The sequence below is a fragment of the Chiloscyllium plagiosum genome, chromosome 14 (genome assembly GCF_004010195.1).
Source record: "Chiloscyllium plagiosum isolate BGI_BamShark_2017 chromosome 14, ASM401019v2, whole genome shotgun sequence".
In the NCBI taxonomy this organism is placed as follows: Eukaryota; Metazoa; Chordata; class Chondrichthyes; order Orectolobiformes; family Hemiscylliidae; genus Chiloscyllium; species Chiloscyllium plagiosum.
This window is the reverse complement of record NC_057723.1, coordinates 49,218,757-49,236,545: the sequence shown is the minus strand read 5'-3', so window position 1 is coordinate 49,236,545 and position 17,789 is coordinate 49,218,757. Positions and strand designations below refer to the sequence as shown.

Sequence of the window (17,789 nt, the reverse complement as noted above, 5' to 3'; positions counted from 1 at the left end):
GCCCCACAACCTTCGCAATATCTCTACTCTTGTCATTCTGAACTGTTATGCATATATCATTTGATTATTGGTGCCACAGTTTAAGTTGCCTCAGCCCTCAAGCTTTGGAGTACCATTCCTGCATCTTTCCATTCCTCTGCTTATCTTTAGTCCTAACTCTTTGACCATGCTTATGGTCCTCTGACATAATGTCCCCTTGTCTAGTTTTGTGTCATAATCTCAAATTCTGCCTGTGAAATACCTTGAGATATTTTATTAAAACGTCCTATAAGTATATTTTGTCATTCATAATCTTAGTAGAAATAAAACTTTCCAGGAAGGAAACGCCTACTAAAATCTGCTATTTTCCTAATGTTGACGTGCTTTTTAGGTCTTTTGTCCTTTTACTTGAATTCTTGCACTTGTTTGCCTCTTTGTCCATATTTATTGTTCCCTAATGAATTGCATAGAAAAGAGTATGATTCACATGAATATGGTAAATAGTAATGCTGTTGACTATATTGAAATGCAGGCTTAAGTTTGAATCTGGTCTGCAGTCAAAGAACTAATGTAAGTTATATGTAATCAATGACACACAGATCTTTTAAATGACTGTCTTTGTTTTCTACAGGTTTCTGATCTCAAGGTTGAAACGAAGAAGCAAAACAGCATGTGAGAGCAGGTTGCCTTTTGTCACTCCCCTTTGATTTTTGTTTCACATGTACATGCCATTCAGTGGACAACCATAAACTGATGAATTAAACTCAACTGGATACAGCAAACTCTGGGAAGTGCATATAAAAACTGTACCTACAACTGTAGCAGCTTTTAATCAAACTAATTCCTGGAAAAGCGCAATTTCATCTTTCAAAATAGAGCATCTGAAGCAGTCTTGCTGGTGTTCAGTTTTCTTTATTCAATAAATGGGATGTATGAAAGTGGTTGACACATGGAGAGAAAATAACATTGTGCATTTGCCAATTTTTTTCTTTTTTTTTGTTTCTCTACTGCCTGACAGTAAAAGGATGTTTAAGTGGCACATAGGAGCTGTTCCATAAGCAGTTTCTAAATTTCACCGACTATGTACTTGAAGGGTACACAACATAACTTACCTTTTCCCCTGTACTGTTCTAAATGTGCTGTTGATTAACAGAAAATGATAAATACTAAAGGCTGGGAGTTCTTTTAAAGCACCTGCAACCAGTAGTAAACCAATAGCAACCAAAGAATTAATATTTTCTGTTGGAAGGACTCTGCCTGCTGTCTTATGCTGGAGTGGTATCTAATGTGAAGAAATGACAAAAGTAGTGACTACTAGATAATTCTAGAACTCTGCATTAAGTATATTGTACATGGTTAAAAGAAAAGCTTAGTCATCGCAAGCTTAGCTAACAACATGAGACTGACCTTGTATGTAAATTGCTTAGATAGCATTGTAATCACTGTATACATCTACTCAAATGAGATTTACGGTGTTTTTGGACGTCAGCTTTGTTGTTTACATGTTACTGAATAAGAAGACACTTCTTGTAAAAGACTAGGGTTATTTTATATTGCTGTGCTGAAGTTCCCTGTTTGCAATGCAACTTCCCTCAACTTTCACTTTTTTAAACAAAAAAATCAGCAAACTTTCAAAAGCCAGTTAATTTAAAGATGTTGCATTTCTTCACAGAGCTTTAGATTTGTAGACAGATGTACCTTTCTCCTTTTTTTGATACGGTGGTTATTTTGTAATTTTTTTTTGGGGGGGGGGCAGCATTCGCTTTTGTTCTTGCTGCAGTAAATTGGTTATAGAATATGTATCCAAGATGGAGCCTCTGCAGCTACTAAGCAAATACCATTGACATATACAATGGTTGAACTTTGGAGTTTCTTTGAAATTTAAAAAGCGTGTTGGAGGTTTTTTACTTTACTTTTTGATCTTGTAAAATGAATGAAAATGAACTGATGTTTTGCAGTCAAGGTGTACAGTGCAGAAATGGCAACTGTTGCTGGCTGCGATTCTGGCCCAGCAGAAATCTTTTATTGCTGGAAGTACTTCAACAGTGTAATTTATTCCTTTTTAGCATGTAAGAATAAATTAAAAATTACTTGTCGGAATCACCTGACCAGTCTTAGTTTTTGCAAATTCATTGTGTATGTACTGTCAAAGATGTAAAATTTGAATTTCTAACACTTATGCAGATGTTCAAATTGCTTTAATTTGAATTAAGCTGGTTTTCCCTGCAGTTTATCACATGGTATAGTATTCCTTCTGTCATTAAGTTTTGAAGCAGATTTTTGAAGGGGGTGTAGAATATCTATTATTTGCTCTCTTTATGGAAGAAAATTAGTTTTACATTTCTTTCAGATTTTACTAATGGGGAGCATGGATATCTTTTGAGTATAATTTATCTGTGTTACCCTGGTAGAGTACAGTCTTCAATTAGTAACTCTAAAAGCAAGCCAGTTGGTGTAATAAACCTTTTATAACAGCTTATGTGTGCACCGATCCAAAGTCAATATAGCTTGAATGTCTAGTTTGTAATAGCACCGCATGTGTTTTGCAGGGAGCAACCCAGGATGCTCCTGCTTAATGACCTGACTAGCATGACCTGTTCGGAGAGGGTTAACTTTTCAAAGGTCTCTCTGGGAAGTAAACATCACACTTGCATTGAAATGTCAAGGAAACATGAAAGCCTTTTACTGCTTAAAAATAGCACGTCAAATCGTGAGAGAGTACTACCATGTCTTCCCTATTATATCATCTATTATCTTTGGCTCTTGTTTTAAACTGAACGGTTTTATTTTGTACGTTCAGATAGATGTACTTGGTATTTGTTCTGGATGCACATTCTAATGTTGCAGTGCCGTTTATTCCCAATGTTGACCAAGACACTGAATTCAGTCTTTAAGCTGGAATTTGGCATAAATATTTATAAGTAATTGGCGTAAATAATGTCTATTAATTTTTGAAATTTGACAGCTGAGTGTGTACAGAAGTTAAGTGCATGTTCTCAAGGTTGACTACGTTGGACCTTGATCAGGAGTATTTAACATTGTAAATACTGATTTTTAAACAGCTGGAAACATGAGTTACTTGTTGTAAATTTTGTACAGGTTCATACGTTCATAGCCAAAACAGGTTTGCATTTTATCGAATTGCTTCCTGCTTTACTTTTGTTTTCTTCGTTCCCATGTGCTGCAACAAAAAGTCAATGTAAAGACATTGAGCAAAACTGAGAGTTTGCTAACTGAAGATCTCTTCAAAAATGAGTCCTATGCAAAGTGATAGCTTAGTGAAGATTGCCAATAGCAGTGAATTATCAAAGACTGATACTGCCAAATAGTAATTTTCCTCCCATTCCCTGTTTGAAAGACTGACTGCTTTTTCATCATTTTTTGATCTTCTCAATTTTGTTTTTCAGAATGTGAGTACAATAATGGGTTTTGTATATTAAATATCTGTATATACTGGGATGTTGTGACATCAAATGTTGAGAAAGTAACGTTTGCCAATTAGCTTTCAATTTTTTGAAGTGTACAGCTGTATTACTTCTGTTGCATTTATTTCAAATCTGAAATAAAATACACATTTTGAATTAACATGCAAGAATTCCGATATTAACCTGTACACATTGATAAAATTGGGGCGTTCAGTGCCTGCCAGTTTAAGATCAGTTGGATTCTGTCCTTGGGCATGGGATTCCAGCACAAAATACACCAGATTAGTGTTTGAAAAACAACATGGTTACATGAAAATGTTATTCAGGGCAGTGCTGAGCTTTCATAAGTGGACTGTTTGTCTTGCTGTGCAAAATGTCTGGCAGTGTTTCTATTTTTATGGTAATTCTACAGAGATCGTGGATCTCTAATACAGTATGTTTTAACTTCGCATTACATAACTTGATCCTCCAGTGTTTTTTTGTAATTATGTATTACAAGTAATGTTAGAATTCATGTGAAGAGAAGAATTGCTAATTGGCACATATCATTTCTTTTCCTCTGTCTGCAGTAGTCTTAAAAATGATCAGAGGGTGAGAAATACAGATCCATTGGAAGTCTAGATTATGGAAAGTAACTGTCAAGCAAGTCAAAGTTTGTTTATAACAAGATTAGAAATTCGAAGTATACAAATCTATCTTCAAGATGCAAGTTGGTTTGTAAAAGCAGAATATTTCTGCACAGTAATTCCCAGAATGTACATGTCGAATTAGAATTTTATCTGATGCCATTCTACCAGTGTTATGATACTAACCATTGATTGCTTATGGCAATTTGGTAAAATTGTTCCTGCTAGAGCTGTTATATTGTGCAATATGAAAATTCAGATGGTAAGTGCATTTTCAATTGTGTATAAATAGATTTACACAAGTTTCTGAAAATCTCATGTAGCTTTTTGATGATTTGATCACAATTGAAAAATGTTTTAAGAATGCTTTTGCTTTTTCACTTGGGAATGTATCTATCTTTTGAGAAATAATCTGAATTATTGATAAATGTAACAAAGTGCATACTTTCTTTAATTTGGTTCAATATATCTTCAGAATTTAATGCCGTTATTCCAAATATCTTCAGGATATACATATCCAGCATCAAGCAATCTTCGCACTTGCAAATTACATTACATTGTATTTTCTGTAATTTTTCTTCATTAAATGACTTGAATGTTATATCTATTGCTGTTTGCTAATGTTTAATGCTATTCATAGCTGGCAATGTGTTTGTCGCAGTTTAGGTGTTTTCAGAGTGTCAGTATTAAATGTTCCAAAAATACCCCTTTCTGACAAAGGTCACAATCTTGGAACATTAATCTTGGTTTTGTTTGTCTATGTAGATACTGTTGAATCTGAGCTTATTTTTTGTTTTCATTTCAGATTCTCAGCATGTGCAGTATCCTGCTTTTCAAAGTATTTTAGTTTGATTGCTCTGAAGGATTGTGTTTGCAACTGAATAATCAAAATCATTTAGACTCCGTGTTTTATGTATAATTAACGTGATTTTGTAATCGTAGAAATGCATTTTAAAAATATCGTTTTGAAAACCAGTGATTGTTGGACCATTCTGGAATTAAGACCTAACTTTCATTTTGCAGAATCTTGGCAGGAAGGGATGCCTCTTCAAACACTTCCAAAGAATTTAAATTATAAAAAAGCTAACTGAACCTGCATATTGAAGAACTAACCTCAAGTAATATTAACTAGTTAAGATTTTTTTTGGTGTTACACAATGGTTCTATAGCAGAGAACATATTGATGAAATAAACTGCTTTTGAGAAACTCTGTTATAATTTAATCACTTGGCCATATGAGCTGCATTTATTCAAATTTAAATTTCATGTGCAATTTTAAATGTAAACTGCAAAAGACGTGCAAGTGTATTCATCGAGCGTTTTAAAAGACTGACATTTGTACAATATGTTATACAGCCATTTTACATTACATTCTTGAAGATTGGTGCCTCCTTATCCTAAAGCAAGGCTCTTCTGGACTGTAACACTTATTTAGATCTGTACATTACGGGTTACTAAATACAAGTCTGTGATATTGTCTGCCCTGCTGTCAGACATCAGTTTCTTTATCTTTTGCACATTTCATTAACTTAATGACTGCTTTGTGATGTTGATTGAGGGATAAATATTGATTTGGGCACCTGGGAGTATCCTGCTATTTGAAATGGTGCCATGATTTTTTTTTGCATCCACCCAAATATATGGAAGGTAGTATTCCCTGAGTGTGGTACTGGAGTGTGTACTTTGCATTTTTGTGCAACAACCCTGGAGTGGAATTTGATCTCAACCTTGTCATTTAGAAACATTGCCAACAACAACTACTGATGTATAAAAATAACACACAATGAAGAAAATGAAGGACAATTGAGAAGAAAGGGCACTAATTAGATTTTTGGAGGGCAATGCGTACAAGAAATGGATTGGAGTCTAAAAATTTCTTCATATATAAATTGAACTAAAGCACTATTGCAAACTTCAATATAAAATCAATAGTTTTTTTCTGCAGACGTATAGTTAGTAAGTTTGCAGATGACACCAAAATTGGAGGTGTAGTGGACAGCGAAGAAGGTTACCTCAGATTACAACGGGATCTTGATCAGATGGGCCAATCGGTTGAGAAGTGGCAGATGGAGTTTAATTTAGACAAATGAGAGATTCTGCAGGACTTACACACTTAATGGTAAGGTCCTAGGGAGTATTGCTGAACAAAGAGACCTTGGAGTGCAGGTTCATAGCTCCTTGAAAGTGGAGTGGCAGGTAGATAAGATAGTGACGGTGGTGTTTGGTATGCTTTCCTTTTATCAGTCAGAATGGAGTACATAATTGGGAGGTCATGTTGCGGCTGTACAGGACATTGGTTAGGCCATTGTTGGAATATTGCGTGCAATTCTGGTTGCCTTCCTATCGGAAAGATGTTGTGAAACTTGAAAGGGTTCAGAAAAGATTTACAAGCATGTTGCCAGGGTTGGTGGATTTGAACTATAGGGGGAGGTTGAATAGGCTAGGGCTGTTTTTTCTTTGGAGCATCGGAGGCTGAGTGGTGACCTGATAGAGGTTTATAAAAATCATGAGGGGAATGGATGGGATAAATAGACAAAGTCTTTTCCCTGGGGTGGGAGAGTCCAGAACTAGAGGGTATAGGTTTAGGGTGAGACTGGCAAGGTATAAAAGAGACCTAAGGGGCAACTGTTTCTCACAGAGGGTGGTACGTGTATGGAATGAGCTGCCAGAGGATGTGGTGGAGGCTGGTACAATTGCAGCATTTAAGAGGCATTTGGATGAGTATATGAATAGGAAGGGTTTGGAGGGATATGGGCCGGGTGCCTGCAGGTGGGACGAGATTGGATTGGAATATCTAGTCGGCATAGAGAAGTTGGACCAAAGGGTCTGTTTCCGTGCTGTACATCTCTATGACTCTACTTGCAAAAAAACGAAAATGTAAGAAAAATCTGTTACATGGGACATCTAATGAGATATTTCTTATGCAAGTGAGTCAAAGGTCAGACCACAAGGCACAGGAGCAAAAATGGGCCATTCAGTCCATGGAATGATGGAGCACAATCAGATCTGGTAATCCCAAACTCCCCTTTTCTGCTCTTTCCCCATAACCTTTAATTCCCTAGCTGATTTATTCTGTGTATCTCAGCTTTACACTTAATGACTCAGCCCAACACCTCTTTGTGAATCCATGGAATTCTTTACTACAATATTCATGTCTCTGATCGTATTTTCGGGGTCCTCATGGTCCACATAGGCAACAACAGCATAGGTAGGAAGAGAGATGGAGATTTAAGGCAGAAGTTCAGAGAGCTAGTGTGGGAGCTTAGAGGTAAGACAAAGTTTATCTCTAGTTTGTGGCCTATGCCATGAACTAGCTAGGCGAGGAACAGGGAGAGAGGGGAATCAAACATGTGGCTGCAGGGATGGTATAGAAGGGAAGGTTTTTGATTCCTGGATAACTGTGTCAGTTCCTGGGGTAGGTGGGACCTCTACAACAGGATGGTTTTCACCTGAAGTGGGGGGGTTGGGGAATTTGCAAATGCTCTTTGGATAGGTTTAAACTAATTCAGCAAGGGGATGGGAGCCAAAATTCTAGTTAGAGTCTACAGGAGATTGAGAGTAGAAAGGTCCCAAATAAGGTTTCAGGGTAGCAAGATGGCACCAGCAGTCAAAACATTGGTTTGAATTGTGTGTATTTCAATACCAGGAACATACAGAATAAGGTGGGTGAACTTGCAGCATGGGTCGGTACCTGGGATTTTGATGTGGTCATTTCAGAGACATGGGTCGAGCAGGGACAGGAATGATTGTTGCAGGTTCCAGGATTTGGATATTTCAGTAAGAACCAAGAGGAGGGGGAGGGGTGGCATTATTAGTCAAGGAACAGTATCACGGCTGCAGAAAAGGCATTTGAGGACTCGTCAATGGAGGTAGTATGGGCTGAGATTAGAAACTAGAAAGGAGAGGTCACCCTTTTGAGACAGTTTTCTATAGGCCTCCGAATAGTTCCAGAGATGTAGAGGAAAGGATAACAAAGATGATCCTCAATAGTTCAAGTACTTAGATGGATCAGTTTTTTTCCATTGTGTGCTGGAGGGTTTTTTTGACACAGTATGGAGACAGGCGGTCAACAAGTGGGGGAGGCCACAGTAGATTTAATACTGGATAATGAACCTGGCCAGGTATTATATTTGGAGATAGGTGAGTACTTTTGTGATAGTGACCCAATTCAGTTATGTTTACTTTAGTGATGGAAAGGGATCGGTAACACTGGAGGGCAGCTGGGGGCGAGGCAATTACAATGCGATTAGATAAGATTTAGGATGCATAGGATGGGGAATGAAACTGCAGGGGATTGGCACAATAGAAATGCAGACCTTATTCAAGAAACAGCTACTGTATCCTTGTTAAGTATGTACCTGTCAGATGGAGGAAGTTGTAAAGTGCAGGAGCCATGGTTTACTAAGGAAGTTAAATCTTTTGTCAAGAGGAAGAAGATGGCTTATGTTATGATGATATGTGAAGACTCCGGGCAATTGAGAGTTACAAGGTAGCTAGGAAAGATCTACAGAGAGCTAAGGCACGCGAGGAGACATGAAGTTGTTGGCGGATAGGATCAGGAAAACCCTCAAGCTTTCTATAGGTACATAAGGGCTAAAAGAATGACAAGAGTAAGATTAGGGCCAATCAAGGATAGTAGTGGGAAGTTGTGCGTAGAATCAGGAGATGGGGAAGCGCTAAATGAATAGTTTTTGTCAGTATTCACACTTAAAAAAAGACAATGTTGAGAATACTGAGAAACAGACTACTAGACTAGATGGGATTGCGGTTTACAAGGAGGAGGTGTTTGCAATTATGGAAAGTGTGAACATAGATAAGTCCCCTTGACCGGATGGGATTTATCCTAGGATTCTCTAGGAAGCCATGGAGGAGATTGCCAAGCCTTTGGCTTTGCTCTTTGTCCTCATTGTTTACAGGAGTAGTGCCAGAAAACTGAAGGATAGCAAATGTTCCCCTGTTCAAGAAGGGAAGTAGAGGCAACCCTTCTAATTTATAGACCAGTGAGCCTTCCTTCGGTTGTGGGTGAAGTGTTGGAAAGGGATATAAGAGAGAGGATTTATAATCATCTTGATAAGAATAAGTTGATTCGGGATAGCATGGTTTCATGAAGGGTAGGTTGAGGGACTTGAGGCTGTTTTCATTAGAGAGAAGGAAATTGAGGGGTGACTTAATTATAATAAATAAGATAATCAGAGGGTTAGATCAGGTGAACCGTGAGAACCTTTTTTCCTAGGATGGTGATGTCTAGCACAAGGGGGCATAGCTTCAAATTGAGGGGTGATAGATTTAGGACAGATGTCAGAGATAGTTCCTTTACTCAGTAGTGGAGGCATGGAACACTGCCTGTGTAACAGTTGTGAACTCACCAACTTGAGCATTTAAATGGTCATTGGATAGGCATATAGACAAAAATGCAATAGTGTAGATTAGATGGGCTTCAAATTAGATTCATTGGGTGGTGCAACATCCGGCTGAACATCCTGTACTGCGCTGTCATGTTCTATTTTAAGACATTCCTCCTTGTCTTACATGTGGCGCTTTTTCTGAGATTATGCCCTCTGGTCCTGGATACTCCCACAAGGGGGAATCAACTTCTCCACATCTGCTCTGTTCAGTCCCATTTAAAATTGTGCTATGTTCACTTTTAAGATCACCTTATTCTTCTAACTTACAAAGAATATAAGCCCAACCTAGTCAACATTTCCTAAGACAATCCCTCCATATTTTGTATCCATCCCAGTGAACCTTCTCTGGACTGCTTCCAGTGCCAATACACCTTTAAACAAGGGACCCAAAACTGTTCATACAGTATTCCAGATGTGGTTTAATTAGTAACTTGTATAGGTTTGGCAAACACTCCCACTTACACTCCATTTCCTTTATTATAAAGGCCAATATTCCATTTGTTTTCCCTGTTATCCACTGACTTGGGATGTTTGCTTTTTGTGATTCATGGATGAGGGGTCCCAAATCCCTCCATTCTATAATTTTCTGCAGTCTTTTTCTATTTAAATACTATTGAATTCCTTTATTCTTTCTGCAAAACTTTCCCACATTATATTTCATCTGCCAAGTGTTTGCCTACTTGCTTAACCTCTCCAAATCTGAGTCTGTTATCCTCACCACTCCCCTTCCCACATTTTGTAGACTGCACACTTGACTGTAGTGCATTCATTTTCCATATGCAAACCTTAACTCATATTGTAAATAATAGTGGCCTCAGCACTGATTCTTGTGGCACCCTACTAGTTGCAAATTTTCATCCTGAAAATGTCTCTGAAAAGGTGTATTAGCACTGGAAGCAGTCCAGAGAAGGTTCACTGGGATGGATACAAAGTATAGAGGGATTGTCTTAGGAAATGTTGACTAGGTTGGGCTTATATTCTTTGTAAGTTAGAAGAATAAGGTGATCTTAAAAGTGAACATAGCACAATTTTAAATGGGACTGAACAGAGCAAAAGTGACCCGGTCTTCTGGGAAGGGTCACTGGACCCAAAATATTAACTGCTTTCTCCCCACAGATGTTGCCAGACCTGAACTTGGTCAGCCATTTGTTTTTCTAATTCCAGTATCCTCTGAATTTCTTTAATTTTTCTGTCTTGTGTTAGTTAGCCAATTTTCTATCCATGTTAATATGTTAACCACAGCACCTTTTTATGAAGTAGCCTGTTGTGTGGTACCTTATCAAATACCTGAATATCCAAATGTATTGCATCTGCTGCTTCCTCTTTATCTACACTGTTATTTCAAGGAATTGCAGTAATACTTTAGGCATGATTTCTCCCTCATGAAACCATGCTGATTCTTTCATGTTTCGTGATTCTCCACTATTACTTCTCTTGCCTTGTTTGCTCAGGGGCCTATGTTCACTTTGGCTTCTCTTTTTAGAAGCTTTTGCTGATCAGCTTGATGCTACTTGCAAGTTTAGTCTCAAAGTTTATTTTCTATTTTTGATTGTCATTTATGGTTTTTAAAACCTTCCCATTCCTCCTGCTTAGCACTATTCTTTGCCACATTGTATGCTTTTTTTTCTTTCTTTCAATTTGATGCTATCCTTAACCTGCCTTGTTGACCATTGTTATCCCCTTCCGAGAATCTTGCTTCATGACTAAATTTGTTTGCTGTGAGCCATCACCTACTACTACTAAAACGTCAACCATTGTATCCACTAAACCCCTTTCCCGGTCTCCTCCAGCCAGTTTTCCCCTCACCTTTGTAAGTATCCTTATTTAAGCTTACACACTTGTTTCTGGCCCATGTTCTTCCCTGAAACTAAATGCTAAGTTCTCCTTCATGGCTTTCTCTGCCAATCTGACAATTCCAATCTACATGAAGATTAAAGTTACCCATGATGAATGTACTGTCCTTTTTACATGTACTCATTATGCCCTGATTTATTTTATCCCACTGTATAGCCCACTATTAGAGGCCTATAGACTACTTCTAGTGTCTTTTTCCTTATTTCTTACCTCCATCCACATGAATTGTATATCTTCCATTAGAAGATCGCTTGCTATCATACTTATTCCATCCCATACCTATAATGCTGCCCCACCACACACACCTTCCTGCTTGTCCTTTCGAAGTCATATACCCCTGATTACTTAGTTACCAGCTTTGATCTCCTCTTAACCACATTTCTGTAATGGCTAGAAGATCATTCCCAGTAACTTGTTTTTGTGCTGTGAATTCATTTATTTTATTCTGAATGCTATGCACAGTCAAGAAAAGAACCATTTAATTTGGTCTTTTTATCATTTTTTTGGGCCTTATTTACTGCTGATTTTCTACAATTATATACTAACACTTTCTGCCCCACGGTGGTTCTCTTTATCCAAACAGATGCCCTGTAATTCTGTATTCTCTTGCTTTGTAAGCCTACATTTTCCCCCTCCCAAATCCCCCCTCATTAGTTTACAGCCTGCTCGAGCTATTTGATCCTCCAGGACACTCAACATGCTGGGACAAATTAAGCTCATCCCACCAGCACAGTTCCCTTCTACCCTAGGTGTTGTGTCCCATCGTCTGAAATCCACTCCACCCACACTAATCTTTAAGCATTTAACTCTGACTTTATTTGCCCTGTTTATCCATGGCTAACAATAATCTGGAAGTAATTACCTTGGAGTTTCTAATAACGCCTTTCTATTTCTACCAATGTGGATGACAACGACTGGATTTTTTTCCCTCCATCTATAAATCCTGAAGGTGTCCTTCGTCTGGCTCTGGGCAGGCAGCACAGCTTTCGAGAGTCATACCTATGCTGCTGAGAACAGTATCTATCCCCCTAATTGTACTGTCTTTTACCGCAATTACAATCCTATTTCCTCCATTTGAATGGTTCCCTGGACTAAGGTTCCATGCTCCGTTTATACATCTTGCCTGTAATCCCCACTGGACAATTACAGCAGCTGAGGCTCCTCAATTTTAAATTCCAGGTCCTCATGTTTGTCTCATGTGCTGTCACATCCTCCTGTCCTTGATCACAAACCAATTTTAAATTATAACCATTCTCTGCAGCAAAGTGTCCCACTGTCTGCAGTTCAGACTCCCAACTCCTGAACTTAGATCAAAAGCTCCTTGAGCTGCAAACATTTAGATGTTTTCCCTCTGAATGAATCATGGTGTCCAGCAACTTCCACATGTTGCAACAGCAATCCATCACCAATTCTACCATCACTATTTGAATTAACTCCTATTATTTGATTTCTTGCTCTTTATAGTTCATTGAGCCATAAAATGTAGGAGCAGAATTAGGCCATTCCACCCATCTAGGCTGCTCTGCCATTCGATCATGGCTGATGTGTTTCTCAACTCCATTCTCCTGCCTTCTCCCTGAATCCCTTGACTCCCGTAAGACTCATAACATCAACTCTGGTTTTCTCCGCACAGGTGCTGCCAGACCTGCCAAATTTTGCCACCAATTTCTGTTTGTTTGCTCCAATTCCCTGGATTAGTGTCCATATCTAAGCATGTTTGAATGATTTGTGGTCTGACTTATCAGCAAAGTATTAGTTAATGTATCAAGAATAAGGTACTTAATGTTTCATTGTTATCATTTGATTCATGGCAAGAGGAAATTTTCAAAAATGAGGAAAAATGGAATAAACATGAGTAGGTTGGTAATTAGCCATAGTCCACAAAATACTGTTGGTATCTCTATTAGCAAAGGGCAGTCGGTTACACATCTTGAAGGCCACCTTTCTACATCAGCATGGAATAGGTAAGGAGACAGGTCCCATCTCTGCTTCAGCCAGAACAAGACTTGAACCTGTGCTTAGTGTTTATTCTGAACCATGTGCTAAACTTCTCGTGAACTGAGCTAGCCAAGCATAAAATAAGCATTTGAAATTTATTCTTTAAATCAACCAACATTGGAAATTGACATTTCATCTTGAGTCAGAGAAACATGGAAACATGCTTAAAGTAATTTACTGAGGTTTGGAGCTATCCTGAGACATGGTGAATGACTGCCTGTTAGACTTAATTGATGGTTTGGGACTAGATTAGATAAATTGGTTTCCTAGTTGAATAATGGGTCCTGATGTTTGGCCTCAGGTTCAAAGTGAAGGGTTAAATGTTCATCCACAAAGGCAACATATTAGCAGAGACACCTCAGATGAGATGTAAGGGGCCTGCTGTTTCTGGACTATATAAACAACATTTCAGCAAAACTCATAAATGGATGATGGAAAAAAAAGGGGAAAGCTGTTTGAAATTATGGAAATAAATAGAGTTTTAGGAAGGAGTGAAATTAATCTTTGCAGCTTCAGCAAATATTGAAAATGTAATTTTGGGTTGAGACAAAAGTAAATAAGACAGTTTAGGGGAGGAATAAGTAACTTGAGCAAGATTTGTAGATCAACATGTTTTCAAATATGTGCAAGTGGGATCAGCTTTTTTTTTAAAGTTGTAGCTTTTTCACAAAAGTCATGTAAGATGTTGCTGAAACATCTATACTACATCTGAGGAAACTGTTCTACCTTCAGTAGAACTGTGGTAAGGACCAGAAAAGCAGTTAAGAAATAAGATTTCCATGAGTGATGTGGTAATAGTACGGCTTTGAGATTTTTTTAATGAAGTAAGATTGAGAGCAGTTTGAAGCAGTCTGTTCCAAAACCAATGACGTAAACAGCTTGTGAGCCTTGTTTTGTTTTAAGTTGAAACAGTAGAAGCAGCCTGAATGGGTGGGATGAAGCTCCCACAGAACCACTTTTTAAAAAAAATTCAGCCTTGAGTAGTTGCTGGAGTCTTAAAGCTGGATGTGAAAGCTCTTTTACTCCTGAGTTATAGCTAAAAATTATCCTAGCTGTTGAAGATGGTGGCAGTGTAGGGCTCCAGTGCTAGAGCTTGTCTGCTCTTTTTTTCAAGTGCTTGGACAAGACTTGGTTGGGAATGGAGGTGAGGTCAGCACATGGGCTAGGCCGTCGTGGGGATGAGAGTCCCAGCACAAACTGAAGAGTCCTCAGATTGGAAGCTATCTCTAGGAGGGGGGTGAACCCTTTGGAGAACTAGAGGCTGCGATGAGGAAGCAAGGTTCCCTTTTTTGGACTGGAGGCAATGCTTCAAGTTTTGAAGCCTGGTGTGATCTAGAGACCAGCTGATGGCACGGACGAGGATGGAAAAATTGTAAATTGCGTACTTTTGTCTTTTTCTGCTTTGTACCAAATACTTGGGTACAAGATATCCTGGTACATATACTTACAATGGCACTGTAAGTGGCAACTTGTAAACTTGTCATATGTACTTGAATGAGTACAGTAAAAATTCTTTTACAAGCTGGGGTTTCTTGCTGCGAGAATTGCAAGTGATGTAATCTATTTTACTGAATTTGCCTTTGCCAAGGGTGTTAATGGGGTATTACTGTATTGGTGTTGAAAAATGTGATGCTGGAAAAACACAGCAGGCCAGGCAGCATCCCAGGAGCAGGAGAATCAACATTTCAGGAATGAGGAAGGTGTGCCAGGCAGGCTGAGATAAAGGGTAGGGGGGAGGGGCGCTGGGAATACGATAGGTGGAAGGAGGTGAAGGTGATAGACCAGAGAAGCGGTGGGGGCGGAGAGGTCTGGAAGAAGATCAAGAGGGCGGTGGTGAATCCGGGGGTTGGGACTGAGATAAGGTGGGGGGAGGGGAAATGAGGAAGCTGTAGAAATCTACATTCATCCCGTGTGGTTGGAGGGTTCCTAGATGGAAGATGAGGTGCTCTTCCTCCAGGCGTTGTGTGGTCAGGGTCTGGCGATGGAGGAGGCCAAGGACCTGCATGTCCTTGGCGGAGTGGGAGGGGGAGTTAGTGTTCAGCCACGGGACAGTTGGGTTGGTTGGTGCGGGTGTCCCAGAGGTGTTCCCTGAAATGTTCCGCAAGTAGGCGGCCTGTCTCCCCAATGTAGAGGAGACCACATTGGGTGCAATGGATACAGTAAATGATGTGTGTGGAGGTGCAGGTGAATTTGCGACTGAAATGGAAGGATCTCTTGGGGCCTTGGAAGGAGGTGAGGGGGGAGGTGTGGGCGCAATTTTGCACTTCTTATAGTTACAGGGGAAGGTGCCAGGAGTGGAGGTTGGGTTGGTGGGGGTTGTGGACCTGACGAGGGAGTCGCAGAGGGAGTGGTCTCTCTGGAATGCTGTTAGGGGTGGGGAGGGAAATATATCCCTGGTGGTGGGGTCTGTTTGGAGGTGGCGAAAATGACAGAGGATGATACAATGTATCTGGAGGTTGGTGGGGTGGAAGGTGAGGACCAGTGGGGTTCTGTCCTGATGGCGATTGGAGGGGCGGGGTTCAATTGTGGAGGTGCGGGAAGTGGAGGAGATGTGGAGAGCATCGTAAACCACGTCAGAGGGGAAATTGCGGTCTTTGAAGAAGGAGGCCATTTGAGTTGTTCGGTATTGGAATTGGTCCACCTGGGAGCAGATGCGGTGGAAGCAAAGGAATTGGGAATATGAGACGGCGTTTTTACAGGGGGCAGGGTGGGAAGTGGTGTAATCCTAGGTGGCTGTGGGAGTCGGTCAGTTTGTAGTAAATGTCTGTGTTGAGTTGGTCGCCAGAGATAGAAATGGAGAGGTCTCTGAAGGGGAGGGAGGAGTCTGAGACAGTCCGGGTAAATTTGAGGTCAGGGTGGAAGGTGTTAGTAAGGTGGATGAACTGTTCAACCTCCTCGTGGGAGCTGATTAACAGTTAAGTTACTCCAATTTAGAACATAAGAACTAGGAGCATTGAGCCGACTCCATCATTCAATAGGATCATGGCTGATATTTTCATGGCCTCTGTTCCACTTAGCTGTTCTCTGAATTCCTTTACTGTTCAAAGTTAAAAATCACAACACCAGGTTTATAGTCCAACAAGTTTATTTGGAACCACTAACGTTCAGAGCTCTGCTCCTTCATGTTGTCATTTGTGTGATTTTTAACTTTGTACACCCTCGTCCAACACTGGCACCTCCAAATTTTTACTCTTCAAAAAATTATCTATCTTAGCTTTAAAAACATTTACTGAGGAAGCCTCAACCACCACATAAGCAGGGAATTCTATAGATTCGCAACCCTTTGGATGAAGTAGTTCTTCCTCCATTCAGTCCTAAATCTGCTTTTCCCGCCCCCCCCCCCCCCCCAATTTTGAGGCTATGCCGTCTTGTCCTAGTTTCGCACACCAGTGGAAACGTCCTCCTGGCTTCCTTATGTATTTTCTTCATAATTGTATACATTTCTATAAGATTCCCCCTCATTCTCATAAATTCCAATGAATAAAATCCTAATCTACTCACACTCTCCTCATAAACCAACCTCCTCAACTCTGGAATCAACTAATAAACCTCCTCTGCCAGTACATTGCTCAAGTAAGGAGACCAAAACTGCATGCAAAACTTCGTGTGGCCTCACCAGTACTCTGTACAGCCGTAACATAACCTCTCTGCGCTTAAACTCAATCCCTTCAGCAGTGAAGGGCAAAATTCCATTTGCTGTTTTAATTACCTGTTGCACCTACAGACCAACCTATGATTTATGCACAAGGCCACCCAGGTGTCTCTGCACAGCAGCGTGCTGCAATTTTTTACCATTCAAGTAGCAGTTTCTTTTACTCTTGTTCCGACCAAAATGGAAGACTTCACATTTACTAACACTGTGTACTATATCTGCCAGACCTTTGCCCACTTTGCACAATTTGCTCTACCACTCATCTTAGTGTCATCTGCAAACTGACACACTGCACGTGGTTCACAACTCCAAATCATCTATGTAATTTGTGAATAATTGTGGTCCAATACTGATCCCTGAGGCACACCACTAGTCACTGCCAACCAGTATAGCACTCATTTTTATTCCCACTCTTTGCTTCCTGTTGGTTAACCAATTCTCTATCCATGCTATACATCACCTGTAACACCTTGCATCTTTATCTTTTGCGCGGCGCCTTGTTGGATGCTTTTTGGAAATCTAGATACACCACTTCTACTGGGCCTCTGTACACCATGCTTGTAATCTCTTCTTTGAATTCCAGTAGAATAGTTAAGCATGACCTGCTTATCATGAACTCACGCTGTCTGCCCAACGGAATAATTTCTATTTAGATGCCTTACTATTTCTTGATAATAGACTCAAGCAATTTCCCCACTACAGAAGTTAAGTTAACTGGTCTATAATTCCCCATCTTTTGTCTACCTCCCTTTTTAAACAGTGGCATCACATTTGCTGTTTTCCAGTCTGCTGGAACTGCCCTAGAATTTAATGAATTTTGGAAAATAACCACAAGTGCATCTGCTATTTC

At 39.7% G+C, this 17,789-nt stretch overlaps 1 protein-coding gene across 3 annotated transcripts in view; it reads left to right on the top strand.

Annotated features, from left to right (window-relative positions):
• csnk1a1 (casein kinase 1, alpha 1) overlaps positions 1-4,631 on the top strand; it is a 55,056-nt gene extending 50,425 nt beyond the window's left edge. For 2 of the 3 annotated variants that reach the window (XM_043703774.1, XM_043703777.1), the window contains one exon: positions 611-2,079. In XM_043703774.1, the coding sequence (XP_043559709.1) occupies positions 611-618 (8 nt within the window). In that variant the 3' untranslated portion in view covers positions 619-2,079. Of the gene's footprint in view, positions 1-610; positions 2,080-3,973 lie in introns of those variants that run through there. The other variant, XM_043703775.1, reaches the window with a different exon arrangement.
• Positions 4,632-17,789: the final 13,158 nt, after the last annotated feature.